This window comes from Nematostella vectensis, chromosome 3, assembly GCF_932526225.1.
Source record: "Nematostella vectensis chromosome 3, jaNemVect1.1, whole genome shotgun sequence".
Classification (NCBI taxonomy): domain Eukaryota; kingdom Metazoa; phylum Cnidaria; class Anthozoa; order Actiniaria; family Edwardsiidae; genus Nematostella; species Nematostella vectensis.
In genome coordinates this window covers 1,748,858-1,766,219 of record NC_064036.1, presented here as the reverse complement: position 1 = coordinate 1,766,219, position 17,362 = coordinate 1,748,858, and the positions used below count along the sequence as shown (strand labels likewise).

At 40.8% G+C, this 17,362-nt stretch overlaps 3 protein-coding genes and 2 long non-coding RNA genes across 6 annotated transcripts; 2 read left to right on the top strand and 3 right to left on the bottom strand.

Annotated features, from left to right (window-relative positions):
- The first annotated feature begins 9 nt into the window (after window positions 1-9).
- On the top strand, window positions 10-1,602 carry LOC125561259. The gene is made up of 2 exons (XR_007307288.1): window positions 10-432; window positions 1,331-1,602. It is a non-coding gene; the product is annotated as an uncharacterized LOC125561259 (long non-coding RNA).
- Window positions 1,603-5,547: 3,945 nt separating this feature from the next.
- Window positions 5,548-6,637, top strand: LOC125561155. Its single transcript, XR_007307164.1, has 2 exons — window positions 5,548-5,940; window positions 6,409-6,637. It is a non-coding gene; the product is annotated as an uncharacterized LOC125561155 (long non-coding RNA).
- LOC125561154 lies at window positions 6,140-8,086 on the bottom strand. The gene is made up of 2 exons (XM_048724552.1): window positions 6,641-8,086; window positions 6,140-6,570 (listed from the first exon to the last, which is right to left on the bottom strand). The coding sequence occupies exons 1-2, from the start codon at window positions 7,607-7,609 to the stop codon at window positions 6,247-6,249; spliced, it is 1,293 nt and encodes a 430-aa protein (XP_048580509.1). The 5' UTR covers window positions 7,610-8,086; the 3' UTR covers window positions 6,140-6,246.
- Window positions 8,087-8,250: 164 nt separating this feature from the next.
- LOC5517038 (urease accessory protein F) lies at window positions 8,251-12,437 on the bottom strand. 2 transcript variants are annotated; one of them, XM_001637029.3, is made up of 7 exons: window positions 12,084-12,427; window positions 11,908-11,982; window positions 10,546-10,718; window positions 10,136-10,198; window positions 9,674-9,841; window positions 8,897-8,949; window positions 8,251-8,641 (listed from the first exon to the last, which is right to left on the bottom strand). In XM_001637029.3, the coding sequence occupies exons 1-7, from the start codon at window positions 12,187-12,189 to the stop codon at window positions 8,539-8,541; spliced, it is 741 nt and encodes a 246-aa protein (XP_001637079.2). In that variant the 5' UTR covers window positions 12,190-12,427; the 3' UTR covers window positions 8,251-8,538. The 2 variants fall into 2 exon arrangements, with proteins under 2 accessions (XP_001637079.2, XP_048580510.1); XM_048724553.1 differs by lacking the exon at window positions 8,897-8,949 and having other exon boundaries at window positions 8,444-8,641; window positions 12,084-12,437.
- Window positions 12,438-13,000: 563 nt separating this feature from the next.
- LOC5516975 (thrombospondin-3a) lies at window positions 13,001-17,343 on the bottom strand. Its single transcript, XM_032386959.2, has 7 exons — window positions 17,119-17,343; window positions 15,803-16,621; window positions 15,319-15,525; window positions 14,735-14,890; window positions 13,612-14,484; window positions 13,385-13,506; window positions 13,001-13,262 (listed from the first exon to the last, which is right to left on the bottom strand). The coding sequence occupies exons 2-6, from the start codon at window positions 16,563-16,565 to the stop codon at window positions 13,427-13,429; spliced, it is 2,079 nt and encodes a 692-aa protein (XP_032242850.1). The 5' UTR covers window positions 16,566-16,621; window positions 17,119-17,343; the 3' UTR covers window positions 13,001-13,262; window positions 13,385-13,426.
- Between the last annotated feature and the right edge of the window lie 19 nt (window positions 17,344-17,362).

The window sequence follows — 17,362 nt, the reverse complement described above, 5'->3', positions numbered from 1 at the left end:
TTTTTTTACCGCCAACAAAGTTGGTATGTTCACAGCAAAAAAGGCAGATTGAAAATAGTATTTAATGAGAAAATATGCGGATTCAAATGGGCTGAAATCTTCGAGGAACCGTTTTGTCTGAAGTACGAGCCGGTAGTAAAATCTACCCGAGTGTTCGTGAATCCCGTCCGTTGCAGCAGCAAAAAAAGGACTACTTAGAGGCTCTACACTACCATTCTAATAACATTCCTTACCGTCTATATCTATGGAGATCTATAAGGAGATCCTGAGAAGAAAGGGCCTTGGATTTATGTATTTTTTCAGCTATAAAAATATATCACTTGTGTCGACGAGTTTCTTGCTAGCAGAAAGCCGACAAGTTCACAGTTTACAACAAAAAGCGAACACAACCGCACAAGCGACAAACAGAAAGCGACGAAAAACACTTCCAAGGTGAGTTTTGAACGACGGTTTGTATTGAGAATATCACAGTTATTTTTCTTTTATTGTTGTGCTGTTATAATGCTCGTTTATTCATGGTTTTTTTTTTCCAAAACCAATCGCTCAAGCTAAAACACCGTACCAGTTTGACGTCAAGATGTCATATCAAAGTCACCTATCCCTGTTTTGATTGGCTTTAATACCATCTACTTGAATTCCGATTGGCTTATAATTGTGCACTTGAGTGTTTTCATTCCACTGGCAATGAAAATGTTAAATTCGTAAATACTTACACGTTCTATAAATTCAGGCATATATTCCTCACGGTAAGTAAGAATTTAACGACAGAAATACGTAGTAGTCTAGTTACTGTTGCAATGTCACTTAGCTTGTTCGGTTTATACATTTGTTTATAGAGTTTGCTTTGAGAATTCGTGGTCTAAATCAAACAATTTGAGCATAACAACATCCTTTGATATTCGTCGTTCTCTCTGTACTGACTGCGTTGAGATATTTAATAGGCTGACAAATATCATCCTATCATTTATTGCTAAAGAAGACCTTTCCTGTCTTTATATTTTGTGTATTTAGGCTTCTCGAAGATACAGCAACTTTTTTTAACATTATCATAACTACAAATAACTTATATATACTATATATACTTACTATATATTAACTTTACAGTTACAAGAGAATTTTCTCATCGAAAATAAAAACACAAAATGCAACCCCATTACCTATATTCTTTTTGCTTAGCTTATATTGTCTGCATCTTGCATACTATCTATTGTGTTTATTTATTTATTTATTATTCAAATAGTTGTGAAAAGTTAATAGGGTTATAAATGGCATGATGAAAATGTTGTTTTGAAAGAAAAAAATACTCATAATTGTTTTCACTTTTATTAAGGTAAAACCAACCAAGGACTACCCGAGGGCCATGATTGATGCTGAAGGCTGGGAGGCATGAGAATAGGCAAATGTCTTAAAGATAATAAAGTAGGGGATTTCTTACTTTGATACAGCAGTAAATGTGAAATAGGTTTTTTTAAAGCAAATACTTGCCCTCAATGATAAATCTAAAAACATTATTTCTATCAACCTAAAGATAATGAGGAAAGGGGAAATGTTAGGAGAGTGCTCAACCAAGTTGTTGCATTACTGATGATTTTTTTTATCAAAGCTATAGTCCAATTTCTTCCTTCTCTCTCTCTCTCTCTCTCTCTCTCTCTCTCTCTCTCTCTCTCTCTCTCTCTCTCTCTCTCTCTCTCTCTCTCTCTCTTTCTCTCTCTCTCTCTCTCTCTCTCTCTCTCTCTCTCTCTCTCTTTCTCTCTCTCTCTTTCTCTCTCTCTCTCTCTCTCTCTCTCTCTCTCTCTCTCTCTCTCTCTCTCTCTCTCTCTCTCTCTCTCTCTCTCTCTCTCTCTCTCTCTCTCTTTCTCTCTCTCTCTCTCTTGACTATTGATATTAGTTGCTGTCTCCTCTCTGCACCCTAAATAAATTAAAATAGGTTAAAGGTTTGAAATTAGACATTTTCAATCAATTTGTTCTCCTCCTTGCATTTAATTTTGGAGTAGCATTAGCATATGTGGATCCTACTGTATCATTCTATTTTTGGAATGCTGTTGCACCCATCATTTGTTTCTTTGCAAGGGCAAAGCTGGTCAGAATGTAGCTTTGATACATTAATGAAACTTCTATCAAGGAAAGGTTTTTTTATTAGAGCAAGGTCCGGGGGGGGGAGGGGGGTACTCTCCAGAAAGATAGACGGGGGTGCTTGACCTATCTTTTATGGTATAATATTCTTACCAACTTCTATCTCTTAAGGTGTGTTTTAGGATTTTTCCGATTCTGCTATCTTTTAGGGTGTCTCACGCTAAGTGGTGGCCCAAACGCTTGAAATGTATTTTACAATAAACCACAAGTCAACTGATCAGTTAATACTTTCGACTATATTGTCGGTAACATAACAATATAGGATCCGTCAGCAAATTTAAAAAAATTGTTTTTTTTAATGCTATCTCTCAGGGTTAAAAATTCCTCTGACCACACCCAATGTGCTATCTCTTAGGGGTAAGAATTGTTGTTGACCATGCCCTTAGTGCTATCCCTTAGGGTTAAAATTGATTATGCTGTCGAGCACCCCGTCTCTCAAACTCCCATTTCTCAAAGTCCCCCATGGGGGATTTCCCCGTTAAGTAGTTGCGAGGAAGATGTTTTACCATCGAGGCAAACAGACTGTGAACGCCCTTGTAGAAAGGCTGCAACCCAGCACATAAGTGATCTTAACTTATCTAGTGATGTGATGGTCAATTAAATCAAATGCTTTTCTGAAATCCTCGAAAAAGAGTCTAACCAAGCAATTGCCGAGATCAAGGTGGATCATAGTGGAACTTCTATAAAGGGAAATAAGAATTGACCATTAGACTCTTGAAAAAACATTCTCGTCAATGTGACACCTTGAACTTTGACAGCCTTTTTCACACCAAGTTTTAGTATTTTATAAACTTTCATACTGCATATTTAATATTATTGAATGAGTGCTTGCTTGGTCCATTTGGAGGGGCCAATACGATTCATAATTACATGGCAATAAAATTTGACATATTTTTAATCTCATTAAATAAAACATTCTAGAGACACCAAAATCCCCTCTAAAACTTCCCCTATCAGTCAACACAAAAAGGTGTTAAATGCTGGCTCCGCTTTTAGGCAGTGCCTAAATCTGTATATTATCTTCATATATATGGGAGGGGGGGAGATTTCGATATAAGGTGAATATTTAAACCAAAAGTATTTTATTAAAACTGTTTTTTTATATACATATATATTTAAAAATAATAACATTACATTCGGTAGATAATAAAATTGGATATCACGAATAGAACAGTTTTGAAAACAGCTGGTCATGTGTCCCCTGTATGATGTCCAAATGAGGTGCTGTGGTAGTTGCCATAGCAACCGGTGTATCAGCATACCTGAAAAAGAATGGTGTAAACAAAGATCTCTCAGGGTTAAAAATTCCTCTGACCACACCCAATGTGCTATCTCTTAGGGGTAAGAATTGTTGTTGACCATGCCCTTAGTGCTATCCCTTAGGGTTAAAATTGATTAAGCTGTCAAGCACCCCTGTCTCTCAAACTCCCGTTTCTCAAAGTCCTCCACCCTGGGAGCAAGGTACTTAAATTATATAAAAACAACATCAAAATTGTGCTTTTTCGATAATAAATCTGTAAAGAAAACAGTTTTATATCAAACATATAGGTAAAGAGAAAGGGGGAAAATGTTAGGAATATGCTCATTTAAGCTATTATTGCATTATTGTTATATATTTTTTAAAGTAGAGTCACATTTTTTTCAAATAGAGTCATTCATATCTCCTATTTTCTTCTCCCCATTGACTTTTTGTTATATTTATTTCTCTCTAACCCTAACATAGGTCAATGAACATGGTTTGGTTTGAGGATTTGCCTCCATTGCATTCATTTTTGAGTAGCCAGTATGGGTGGATCCAGGGTTTCTAAAACCAACAGGCCAAAGGGTGGGTGCACCAATATGTAATGCATGACAGGAGGTATATTTGTGAAGTTTAGTTTCAACACATTTTTCTGAATAATCAGTTGTGGTACATGAAAACTACAGTAGTGGGTCTATGGGGAGGGGGGGGGGTAGGGGGTTTAAACCTCCCCTTGGGCTTTCTTTTTCATTGTTTTCAGTGTATTTTTTCACCCCAAAATCGTTACGAAGGTAAAATAATGGCGAAAATTTTTGGGCCAGATCCCCCCCTTGGCAAAATGCTAGATCCGCCCCTGAACTACAGTATGGCATCTAAATCTTTGGAATGCTGTTACATCCTTGATATATTTTTCACAAGGTCAAAGCTTGTTAGAATGGTGTTTTGATAAAAATATACATAATAATAATAATAATGAGTTTAATTCAACCTTTCGCAGTATAGACTGGATTACAGGAGAGTCAGATATACAAGTAAGAACTACAATAAAGTACAATTAATCAAATGTAATCAGCATATTTAACAGTAACGAACTCGTTGAAACGACTCGTATTAGTAGGCCTCTGATACGATTTAGATTTAGACCGGAGATTATAACCTGAATCGTGCGTAATGCGACACCCTTTAATGATAGGAAAAAGAGGATTCTCTGGTTTGATTCTGGGAACGAATCGCTGGCATGCAATATTTCTTCGCTCGTGCAACGTTGGAAGGTTTGCAAGCGTGAGTGAGCCCTCATAACTACTACCTGGGAAAGCGATCTTGAGCGCACGCCTCTGAACATTCTCTAGGGCGTTAGACAGATAATTTGGAAGGTTCGCAAAGGCTGCAGACGCATATTCAATGACCGATCTGATAAGTGACCGGTAGACTGTTATCAGCTCTATGGCATCCAGGCCGCATTTCTTAAGTACTCTTAGAGCATAAAGCCTTTTGTTAGCCTTCTTAATTATGAAGTCGCAGTGCGCAACCCATGTCAAGTCACACGATATGAGAACGCCAAGCAGCTTGAACGACTCCACCCGATCGATTATATTGCCGCCTACGGCCAGGGGCTGCCAACTGCAACTATCATAGTTTAAGAAGCTAACGGACATTTCTTTGCACTTTGATGGATTAAGGCGCATGTTATTCTTTAGGGCATATGCTTGAATGTCGTTAACAATGTGTCCTAGGAGGGATGGTGAGTTCCTAGGTACCACCTCAAGAACAGTCAAATCGTCCACAAACTTAGCCCGCGGGGGCCACGTCCTGACCAAGTCATTGACCATTACGCAGAAGAGAATGGGCCCAAACCTGGTACCATGGGGGATTTCCCCGTTAAGTAGTTGCGAGGAAGATGTTTTACCATCGAGGCAAACAGACTGCGAACGCCCTTGTAGAAAGGCTGCAACCCAGCGCAAAAGTGCCGTTTCAACATAAAGTGATCTTAACTTATCTAGTAAGATGTGATGGTCAATTAAATCGAATGCTTTTCTGAAATCCGCGAAAAAGAGTCTAACCGAGCAATTGCCGAGATCAAGGTGGATCATAGTGGAACTTCTATAAAGGGAAATAAGAATTGACCATTAGACTCTTGAAAAAACATTCTCGTCCACGCCGCCGTCGAGGCGACATTTAGTTAAAAACGCCTGCGATCACAGTGTCCTGCGGAGTTGCCCATTGCATAGCAACGATCAGTTAGCAACGCTCGCGTCGTCTTTGTCTTACAGCTAAGCCGATCGCGTCCTTTGTTTTTAAACCAATGAAATCCCGTGTTCTTTGAGGTTTAGAGTGCTTATTTTATCAGAGTCCAAGCAGACAAGATGGCGGAACCGACACAGAGCGAAGGATGGCTTCAATTCCTTTACAAATTCGCGCTACGCGAGTTTGATTTTTGGGAGCCTAACTCGTGCAAAAGTTAAAGATATCGTTGTACTGCTTGTACTCTAGTTCGATTTTTGGAAGTTTTCCCGTGGTAGAGGGTGCCTAATTCTACGAGTTGGATGGCTGTATGAACGCCTGGCACGGTGAGTGTTTTGGGAGATTGCGATTATAAAGTGCTACGTCAAAGCGGATAAGGGCTAAATTCTTCGGTCCGCCGCCATTAATAAAACACCAAGGGAGCACAAAGGGAATGTTGATCCGTATTCAAATTCAAAATATGAAAAATAAATCTAGTTTCAAGGTGACTTGAGATAAACTTGAAGTAAAACCAAGATTGAGTTCTTTTTTTTAGTTGGTTTAAGTTTATTTTCGATAGAATATTAATACTGATTTGAACATCGAAGGAGTAATACTTGTCGCTCCCGCGTCCTCCTGGCTTTGCAATAGTTTTACAATTGATACACGACTCGGATTATTAAGAAACGAGACTGACTCGGCTTAATCAGGTTGTAGCGGTGTGAGCTCTTCGTTTTCGATTTTTTTTTTTCTGGATATTTTGAGCGGTTTAGAGGTGCAACTCTAATGCTATGCTCTTCTATTATTTTTCGTAGCCGACGCGACGCAGGGTGGATCGAGCTGAATTCACGGTTCAACTGGTTGAGTTCATGATGAATTGATTCACCACCCTGCTCGCCGAAAAAGCCTGAAGGAAACTTCCGTTCCCGGATGAAATCTGAAGTCTGTGCCTGAGGTATTTTCATGACCACGGTTGGCTGAAAGAGAATAATAATGTAATTTATAATATTGCAAAAAAGAATAAAAAATATAGTTAGAACAAAATACCTTTCCAGATCCAGGCAATCGGGCTGTTATCCCATCCTCCGAATTCTTGCAGATTGTGTTCACAATCAAATTCCCAAGTCGCGCAACATCAGGGGAAACGAGGCCTGTGCGGACCTCGTTTAACATCTGCTCGAGGGTTCGGGTCTGAGGATCTAGCACAACAGCAGCGGCAGGGACGGGGCTATTCGCACGCTGGCGCTTTCTCGGGGGACAGGGATGGCTGTTGCACAGGTGATAAGGCAATCGGGTACCACATGCCCTACATTTAACCAGGTACCCCTCTAAAAGCTGGATTAAAACAAGCGGTGCGCGCTGGGGGTCATTAGGGTCCGCCAGCGTCTCTTGACATATTGGGCATGCTGGATGTTTTTCCCCCAACTCGAAAGCAGATTTCCAGCAGTCCGAGCAGCAACTGTGCTGGCACTTTGATGACAGAGGCTTTTCGAGGACGTCTAGGCAAATAGCGCAATGAAACTCTTCTTTTTTCGTTTCGAAAAAGTCAAAGCGCTCGGTGAATCGGTGGTCCCTTAGTGTGTTCATAGAGGCACTAAGCTCGGTGACGCGCGCGATTAGTTGTGCTTTTAAACCCACGTTTGTCGTCTCTTCCCAAGCGGAGTTTTTAGCCTGCCCTCTCGCACCGCCTCGCTTTGCTTTTTTCGGCCTACCGCCTTTTTGAATTTGCTCTTCTAAGGCGCACGTTGGGCAGTCCTCTTCCAGGTGAATCTCCCAGATTATGGGAGCCTTGTCAGTTGTTGCGAGACGACACAACTTACAAAAGCGCATCAGATGAATATAGGGGTCATCCTTCTCGACATTGATGCCAAATTTGCCCTCGAGCAATGTTTTGAAACTGCCGCAGGCAAAGCTTTGGGCATAGAGGCTTTTTGCCTTCTTCAACCGTTTTCCGCAAACACGACAGAGACCTTTTAAAATCTCAAAGTGTTTTGCTTCAGCCTTCGCGGTAGCCATTTCTTTGCGCTCATGGGCGATATTAAAACGAGCTACTACTTCAAAAATTCGCAATCTCCCAAAACTATGAACACAGATTCTAAGAGACAATTATATATACGTTATGGATTAGCTACGCAATAAACCAGGAAAACTCCCACGAGACTAAAATTTTAATCGGAAGTCATGTAGGTAGTTCGCCGCGCTTCCGCCATCACTCAATAGGACCGTTTACAGTGACGCTATACATTCTTGCTCAATTGCGTGTTTGATCGTTTCTTTGTAAAATTTAATCACGTAAGCATTTTAGGTATCCAAATGTCGCAATAGGATACGTATATCTATCAACACTTCTTTTAAAACAAGGGTTTTATTCGGTAGCTTGGCTGCGGCCTTCGTGACTCGCGATCCTGTCAGGTCAGTTAATAACTAACTACCTCAAAGCGCGGTCGCAAATTCAAAAAGCGCGGTTACCAACTAAATGTCGCGTCTAGGGCTGTTTGAAAGTGGCGTGCGTCAATGTGACACCTTGAACTTTGACAGCCTTTTTCACACCAAGTTTTAGTATTTTATTAACTTTCATACTGCATATTTAATATTATTGAATGAGTGCTTGCTTGGTCCATTTGGAGGGGCCAATACAATTCATAATTACATGGCAGTAAAATTTGACATATTTTTAATCTCATTAAATAAAACATTCTAGAGACACCAAGATCCCCTCTAAAACTTCCCCTATCAGTCAACACAAAAAGGTGTTAAATGCTGGCTCCGCTTTTAGGCAGTGCCTAAATCTATATATTATCTTCATATATATGGGAGGGGGGGGGGGGGAGATTTCGATATAAGGTGAATATTTAAACCAAAAGTATTTTATTAAAACTGTTTTTTTATATACATATATATTTAAAAATAATAACATTATATTCGATAGATAATAAAATTGGATATCACGAATAGAACAGTTTTGAAAACAGCTGGTCATGTGTCCCCTGTATGATGTCCAAATGAGGTGCTGTGGTAGTTGCCATAGCAACCGGTGTATCAGCATACCTGAAAAAGAATGGTGTAAACAAAGATGTCAACATAGATGGTGGAAGCAAACAATCTGAAAGGAGCAATTAACACCTACATTATATAATATTTTGGGTAACTGCGTTAAGTGTATTACATAGCAGGGGTCAGAACAGCATAAATGCTTTTTAACTTCTAAAGACTAGCTATAAAATGAAGTCTCCAGCTACTGTATTCTTGTCATGTTTCTCTATGTGCTATATAGATCACTCTCAAAGGGCAATATTTACTTACTCTTGTCTAAAAGTCTCTGCTATTTCTCTCAAATTATAGTGCAAGCTTTGTGCCTACAATGAAATGACAGCAAGAGTCAGGTGCATAGCTAGGGGTAGGTAGAAGGGAGTTCTACCTATCTCTGGGAGATACATTCCCAGAGATAGGGAAAGGGGAGTCAGCTCAGGAAGAACAGTTAAAACTTAAGCGAATTCGAAGTTTGCAGGCATTTTCTTTAACTGATCAATTCTGGGCATGGAAAGCACTTTAACACAAAATCACAACAAGTAAACAAAACAAGTGTCTGCCATTACTGACGCTGCTGACCTCCTATTACATAGACTACCTATGTAATCTCCACACCCCCAAAGAAATCCTGGCCATGCCCCTGGAAGGGGGGATACCTTGCCCTTACAGTACCGTAACACCATAGGGGCCAGGGAGGCTGTGTCCCAGATTCTTCTAAAATGATAAGGAAATGACCAGTAGGGTTGTAACCCCACCTGAAGGCTTTGATAGTTTTTTCTGACCAAAAAACCCTGAAAACACATAGTTCGCATATCACAGCCCCCATCTTGGATTTTGCTATGTGCAGGGGAAAAAGAAGGATGGCAGCTGTGATATGGTAACCCAGAGTTTTCGGGGTTTTGGGGCGGAAACAAACAAAGCCTACAGGTAGGCTACCCCCTACCAAGTTTTCTTAATTTCCCTTGTATCATCCTGTTGTTTTTATGTCCATTGTGACCCTGCTTTCTCTACAATCAAATATAAATTTGAGTGCATAACACTCCTATTTACCTCTAATGGCCCAATGTGACCCAGTCTGACAGCACATGAGAGTATGGACCTCAGGGTACAAAACATGAACATCTTTTGCACTGCAGCCAGAGACATCTTCAGCACAGCACATACCACACCAGTGACAACAGCATAGTGGCCATGAAAAGTCTCACTATCAAGCTTTTCCTAGGGGTAAAAGAAAAAGTTACTTTTTGCTGATTACCATTTTTAACTGAAACATTCAATTTTCTTTACAAAAAAACAACAGTTTATCCCAGGGGGGACTCTCATGTGGGGACTCATGCTAATTGAGAAAATATATTTTAACCCTAAGGGATAACAAAACAAAGCAGTCACAGAAACATCTTATCTTGCTGATTTCCTTACCTTACTTGTTCTCTGCTTGCTTTATGTAATATACAGACAATAAATATTACTCTTCTAAATGTTACTCTTCTAAAACCATGCTTTGTTACACACCTTCAATAGATTAAACTCAACCTTTCTGAATGCTACACAAGAAGTGTGTAATAATGATGTACCCTGTGGAAAAATGGAAACATGCATCAAAGCTGGATAGAGCCAAATGGACCAGGGACATTAAGTTAAGTCAAGATATTCCTGAGACACCTTGCCTAATGTGCATTATTTTGACCCTGTTATATCAAAACAGTGTCAAAAGCTAGGGGGGGGGGGTGGTACCAAACCCCATCCAGCATCACCTTTAAATTGAAAGTTTAGTAAGCAGTATGAAGACTTTCTCATATATTTAATGTTGTAAACCTGGTGATTTATATTCAAAGAGATGCAAACAACATGACAACACTCAGCTATCGCTACCCATGACCATTACGCAATACAACTGTGTAACCCTACAGTATTAAAGTTACCTGACGTATACTAGCTCTTTTTGTCACATGGTTAGACATGAAAGCATGAAGCCTCTGGTCTAGACATGTGATGTGACTAAGATCATTGAAGTGATGGTATGCATCACTGAGGTACGGTAGACTAAATGATGCTGTATTCTGCAAGGCAGACTTGATAAAGGTCTTGAAAGATTCTGTAATGGAGTTATGGCAAGAATGTGAGGCATCAAATTCTCAATAAAATGTTAGAATTTAACAATTTTAGAGCAACGAAAAGGACTAAATGATAAGGTCTCTATTCTTCAAATCAGAGAACAAGAAATCAATGTGGATGTTCACAGCAAAATCCTGCACAGTAAGCACCCTACTCCGACAGAAGAACACGCTGTTGTTACTTAGGGGAAGTTCATTTATTATCCTGAGGGGGGGGGGGGGGGGCGTGAGGATACTGTGGGGGGCCTCGAGAAAATTGCCGAGGTCTGAAATGGTAGCGTCAAAGTGTTTGGATTTTAAAAGGGGGGTCACTGATTTCTTTGGGTGTTGTCTCTCATATAATTTGACAAAGTGTTAAATGATACTTTCTTGGTTTTTAAAGTTAAAAATTTTCTCGGTTTGGTGGCAGTTTTTTGGCATGCACAATCCAGGAGTCCAGGATATATGTATTAAGCCAGGTTTTATCTATGCAATACAAATCTGGATACACCCTCAATACATCTCTTTATGGTTTCCGCTATATAATATTATATAAAATGCTTATTATCCATATCCAAAATATAAACAAAACGTTTTAATGCTTTAAGCGCTTATTCTGCGACATCAAAATCCTTGCTCATATCTGATTCGCTGTCTTCATCGCTCTTTCTTTTCTCTTTTCTCATGCTGCGCTTTTCTTGCAAGAAGAAAGATAGAAAAGCCTTTTTGTTTCTTTTACATCATCTATAGCATCCATCTATAGCATTCATCCACCATTATCAGGTGGAGTTAGTCGCATCTTATTAGCTGGAGTTAGTCGCATCTTTGATAAATTGAGTGCCTTCACTTTTTCTGAAGTAATGTTTTCAGCCAATGCCTTCCCTTCAACTTTCTGTCCAGCTTTTACAGCTAATCTCTTGCTTGCGTTTTTAATATTGTCATTGCCGTTCCTTCCTTTGTTCCTTCTTTCTTCGGTTTTCAGGAGGGGGGTGGGGGGTACCAAAAATATGGATGAAGCGTAAGGAGGGAGGGGGGGCATGGAAAATTTTGTTTCTCCTGAAAAGGGGGGGGTGTCAACTAATTTTATCCCTTACTTTTATGAAAATCCTCGCCCACCCCCCTCGGGATAATAAATGAACTTTCCCTTACAAAACATATCTTTTTGAATGTTCTTGGAATTCGCAAACTCACCTAAACTGCTCACATGGCCATTTTTGGCTGCAGCTTCTAGACCAAGGCTGTGCGAGAAACCGCCAGTAGGGAACGCTTTACAACACCAAGAACACCAAAACACAGACAATGAATTCTCGTACCCGATTAGTCACGCTATCCAAAGAAAAGCTCATGATCAAGATAAGTCATTATACCCGAGTCTGATATCTGCAACAGCTCCCATACGTAAGTTTGATCGACAATCTCTTCGCCTTTCTGGTCGATAGAAGATTTGGACAGACTCTCGGCACAGGAGGACATCTTTTTGCGGTACACCTGTGTTAACACATCCCACAGGGATCCTAACCTGCTAGTAGAAGCGGTGAGCCGAAAAACAGGAGTCCCGAATTTTTAAACATTCCTAAATATGGTTCATGTGCTCAGTAAAATTTTGAATTTCCGTGGAAAAAATCTATAGCTCATAGTTTCTTGGTTCGCAAATAGACTAGTATAGGAATAATCGCAGATACCTATATTTCGTGTTCAAAAATTGAAAATACATTCTCAGGGACCCAGGGCGTCGCGGAAATCCACCGACACAGGAGGCGCGCGATAAGTTCGCTTCCGGTCTCCGCATTGCACTGTGAGGATGGTAAAAATATTGCGATTCACAATTAGAGTGTCACACACCTTTATAACAGTCAGTGCATTCGGCCTTACGTACACCTGTTGTTAAACATTGTGCAACGGGTACATTTTTGTCGTAAAAAGCCTTATTTTCACTTGACTTCGGTATGATAATAGACACATTTTGATAATTCTGGTATGCCTCTGTCGCCCCATGACAGGTAATCCGGAATCCGGAATCCATGAAAAAATGAGATATGGGATCCGGAATCCATGAAAAAATGAGATATGGAATCCGGAATCCATGAAAAAATGAGATATGGAATCCGGAATCCATGCTGCTGGAATCCGGAATCCACGAGAAAAAACCCACATGGAATCCGGAATCCACACACTAGGATCCGGAATCCAGAACCCTATTGGAGAACCTGTCATGGGGCGACCTCTGTTCTACAGTTAAAACCAGGGGTAGGTTTTGTTAGGGGAAAATAGACAATAACCATCGTTTTAATACACAAAAGGAAGTATATTTTTATTCAAAAATTATATTGGATGTCAACTTTAAGATGATAATATAAATAATAATGCAAATCTCCCACTGCCTCTAGCCTTCCCCGCTCAGGGCCGTATCAGGACACGACTCAGAGACATTAAAACTGGAAAGGCAAAGTTATGCCCTTTTTTCGGGGGAGGGGGGATGGGGGCACGAGCCTTCCCGGCCCAGTACTAAGGAAAGGTCTCTGTCTTCAACACTCGGCACAAACATCCTGCAAATGCAACATAAATAATGAGAGGAATTTGCTAGTAGTGTTGGACACTCGCATTATACATTTTTATAAGATATATAAAAGCCTAACTTGTATAATTAAAAAAAGTTTTAAAAACTTACTACTTATTAACTACTTGTTCACACTACTCCCAGGTCTGTTGGTCACCAACAACCAATGAATAAGTAAAATATTACTATATGCACAAATAAATAGCCATCCAGTCGATGATGATCACCGGCATCTGAAAAGAAAAAAAAGAAGATTGAGTTTTTTACTTCAGTATTTACATTTCCTTACATCACCATGCTATACTCCATTTTATTCTAAAATAAATAAAGTTACTTACTATGTCTCTTCCCTGGAGAAGGAATCTCGCAAATAGTCCCGTTACCACGGTAACCATCATTGCAGACACACTCGTAGGACCCGGATGTGTTAATACACATAGCATTCTTGCTGCACGTATGTTCACCACGCTCACACTCGTTCGCGTCATGACAGTCGTCTCCATGGTAACCTTTGAGGCACATGCACTTGTATGATCCGGGTATGTTGTGGCAAAGCGCATTTTTATTGCAAAGGTGAGCCTTCTGGTGACATTCGTCGATATCCGTACATAAATCTCCTTCGCCGATGAAACCCTTGTTGCACGTGCACACATGAGACCCGTTAGTGTTTGCACACGTGGCATGCACGTGACATGATCCTGGCAGCTGGCATTCGTTCACATCCTCACAAGTGATTCCGTCGCCTGTATATCCTGCCTTACACATGCACTTGATGGCGTTATTTTCTAATCTACATACGGCGTCCTTGTCACATAACCGGCTTGGTCTCGTGAAACACGCGTCGACCTCACAATGCGTCCCATTACCGAAGTATCCTTCCTTGCACACGCATTCGTACGACCCCATCTTGTTCACGCATGTGGCGTTGGCATGGCAGTTATGTGCACTTGTTTTGCATTCGTCGATATCAATGCAGCTGGACCCTGCACTGTGGTAACCTTCTAGGCAACGACACTTGTACGAGCCCAAAGTATTGACACAGCGGGATGTTGCAGGGCAGTAAAAATGTTTTTGGCATTCGTTGAGGTCCACGCATTCGCCGTTGAGCTTGATGAATCCCACATGGCACCGACAGGTGTATGAGCCCATGGTGTTGGAGCAGTAAGAATGACTTGAGCAGTTAGGTGCAGAGAGAACACATTCATCAATATCTGGAGAAATCACAAGGAGAACGGCACAGTGCCATCACATTTCAGGCCCGTACCCAGGGGGGTGCAGGGGGAGCGAACGCACCCCCCCACACAACGGCCTTAGGTCCATTTCGGTTCTCAATAGAAAAAAATAGGTCCACTGTTTTTCGGATTTCGCCCCCCCCCCCCCCCCCCCAAAGAAAAATACTGGGTATGGGCCTGTATTTACCACGAGAAAAACAGATAATGGATTCGAATCACCGAAACTCACCGTTGCAGGTGAATCCATTCCCTGTGTACCCAGGCATACATCGGCACGTCGACCCTGCATGGTAATCTTCATTGCTGGGCACGCATACGGCATTTGGGCTACACACCGTAGACTTGTCGTCTAGGTGGCAAGGGGGACTGACAATCTGAGCATCATCTAGGTAAAAACAATAGTGTTATCTCGGTGATCGGCATTATAATAATTTGGAAGGGCAAGGATACCACGGCGGTGTTGTATATGAGAGTTGAATGTGCGAAGAATCGTGTATGTAGCCTCATCTCTTTGACGGTGTTTTAATAGCTAGTTGCCTTCTGTCACAATCAAATATCGCACATAGGCGCATGGAATTTGATAAGAATTGCCAAAACAAATAAGAACTATGCTTATTGCCTTCCATTCCAAGAAATGTTTTGAGTTAAGAACTATGCTTATTGCCTTCCATTCCAAGAAATGTTTTGAGTTAAGAACTATGCTTATTGCCTTCCATTCCATGCCTTCCATTCCAAGAAATGTTTTGAGTTAAGAACTATGCTTATTGCCTTCCATTCCAAGAAATGTTTTGAGTTAAGAACTATGCTTATTGCCTTCCATTCCAAGAAATGTTTTGAGTTGTCCGTCCAAATGCAGTGCCAGAGCAGCAGCACCAAAAGAGAGTACCAGCACCATGGCAACCACGGCAGCAATGTCGAATCCTCTCCAGGCGCAGCACCCAGGGGGAGGGGGTGGTATTATGATAGAGCCGCTGTCATCCGAGAAAGGATCCTCGTCGAGTTGGAACGCTACGGTGTGAGCTACAGAGAAAGATATCTTTTTATCTTTACAATTGTTTGAACCACACAAGGTCATTTAACCTTTTGACTGTATAAATTAAACAAGATCACAATATCAGATTAAGATAAAGCCTGCAAGGATAAAGTGAATCAAGTAAACATATGGCCATTTTTAAACAAGCTAGGACTAGGAACTATTGGACTATTGAATTCACCTAAAAGGACACCTTTTTGGAGAAACATAAAAAATGGACAGATGATATACCTTAGAGTGTTGATTCACTCCCAACAGGCATACCTGTCTTCGACGCCTTGTCCTCGCCAGCCTGGTCATCTGCAAGCTCTGAAGCACGTGGGTTCTCCACAAGTAAAGGCGCATTACTCTCTTCCCCTCCCTCTCCCCCCACAGTATTTGACTCCAGGTCAGCATGCTTGATGCATGGCGTCGCCTCTTGTATTAAAGGGGACGTGTCCTGGCTGCTTTCTCCCTTTTTGTCATCTCTGATCATGGACGGGGGCCGTAAATTGATAGTGTGTTTGGGGTCTTCTTTTGGAAGAGGTGGGTCACCATCGCATGGTTTAGATGGTTCTTTAGGTTCCTCAAGGCAAGGTGTCGAGCATGTCGCTAAAGGCTCCATAGGGACGGCTTCTGCAATCTGTTCCGGTGTCCAGGTGTATTTTCGGTTAAATAATGGCGATGAAGCAATCCGATTCACGATGACTGAGGCTTTCAGGCCTGTGCTCATAGATGGGAATTTCAAAGTTGCCGAGTTTTTGTTCTTCTTCTGTTTCGTACCATTTACCAATGAATCCCTACTTACTTCTCCATCAAGAGTGTCTGCGCTTCCGGTTTCCAGAGTTAAAGACAGGTTTTTCCCATTGGGTGTTTTCTCTTTCTTGGTGAATTTTGGGCTTAAGCGAGGAAGGCTTCTCTTTGGGCTTGCTAGCGTGAAAGGCATACGTTTTGAAGCCGCTGTCTTATCGTTTGTGTTATTTCGATTTTCCAAGGGGTCTCGTTCCTTAGCTGAATGGACAGATGGCGTTATCTCGACGTCTGTCATAGCTTGGCTGGATGAAGGGGATTTTCTTTTTTTCTTAGTTTTTTTACTAGCTTGCCCTTTGAGATAGGATAAAGACGTTAGTAAGATCAAACACGTGCAATAAAGACAGATTCTGAAGTGCATTGAAAACAACGGCAAGATATTTGTTGGGAACGTATAACATCGCTGAGAAAACAAAGTTACGCTCATGTTTGCACACCGTGTGGCAGGTATTTTTCCCATTGTCTTGTGGTAAAATTTTGGGAACGCCACGCTACGCTATGTTGGACTATAGGGTCTATAACTTAGAGTTTTGTTTTACTCTTGTTTAATCATTTTTCTTTCCACGTCTGTTTTGCTTCTATTTCCGTGGTTTCTTAGTTTCCAACGTTTAATGCTTCAAACAACTATTTATTACCACAAACAAAATCTATTCGGTGAATTTAAAAGCAAATTGCACAAAATCAAGGGTGTTGCATTCAATGGATGCGATGTATGGACTTTAAGTCCTTTTAGGTCATTTTATGCTTTTCAATATGGTTTATATTTTTAACATGATGCTTTTTAACTATACCTTAGCAGTTCTGCGCCGTCTTGGATTTCAACTAATTCAGTAACAAACAAAAAGTTCGTTTTCAAATTGCCTCCATCTTCGTTTGTTATCGGTAACAAGTGAAAAGACGCTGTTTTAAGTATGTAGGTGTTTTGCGGTAGCATTGTTGATACTTGAGTGTCGATTGTATGGCTATCTTAGATAAGCTACATGGAATTCGAGTAACTTTAACTTTATTATGCTTACAGGTGCGGGTAATTTATGA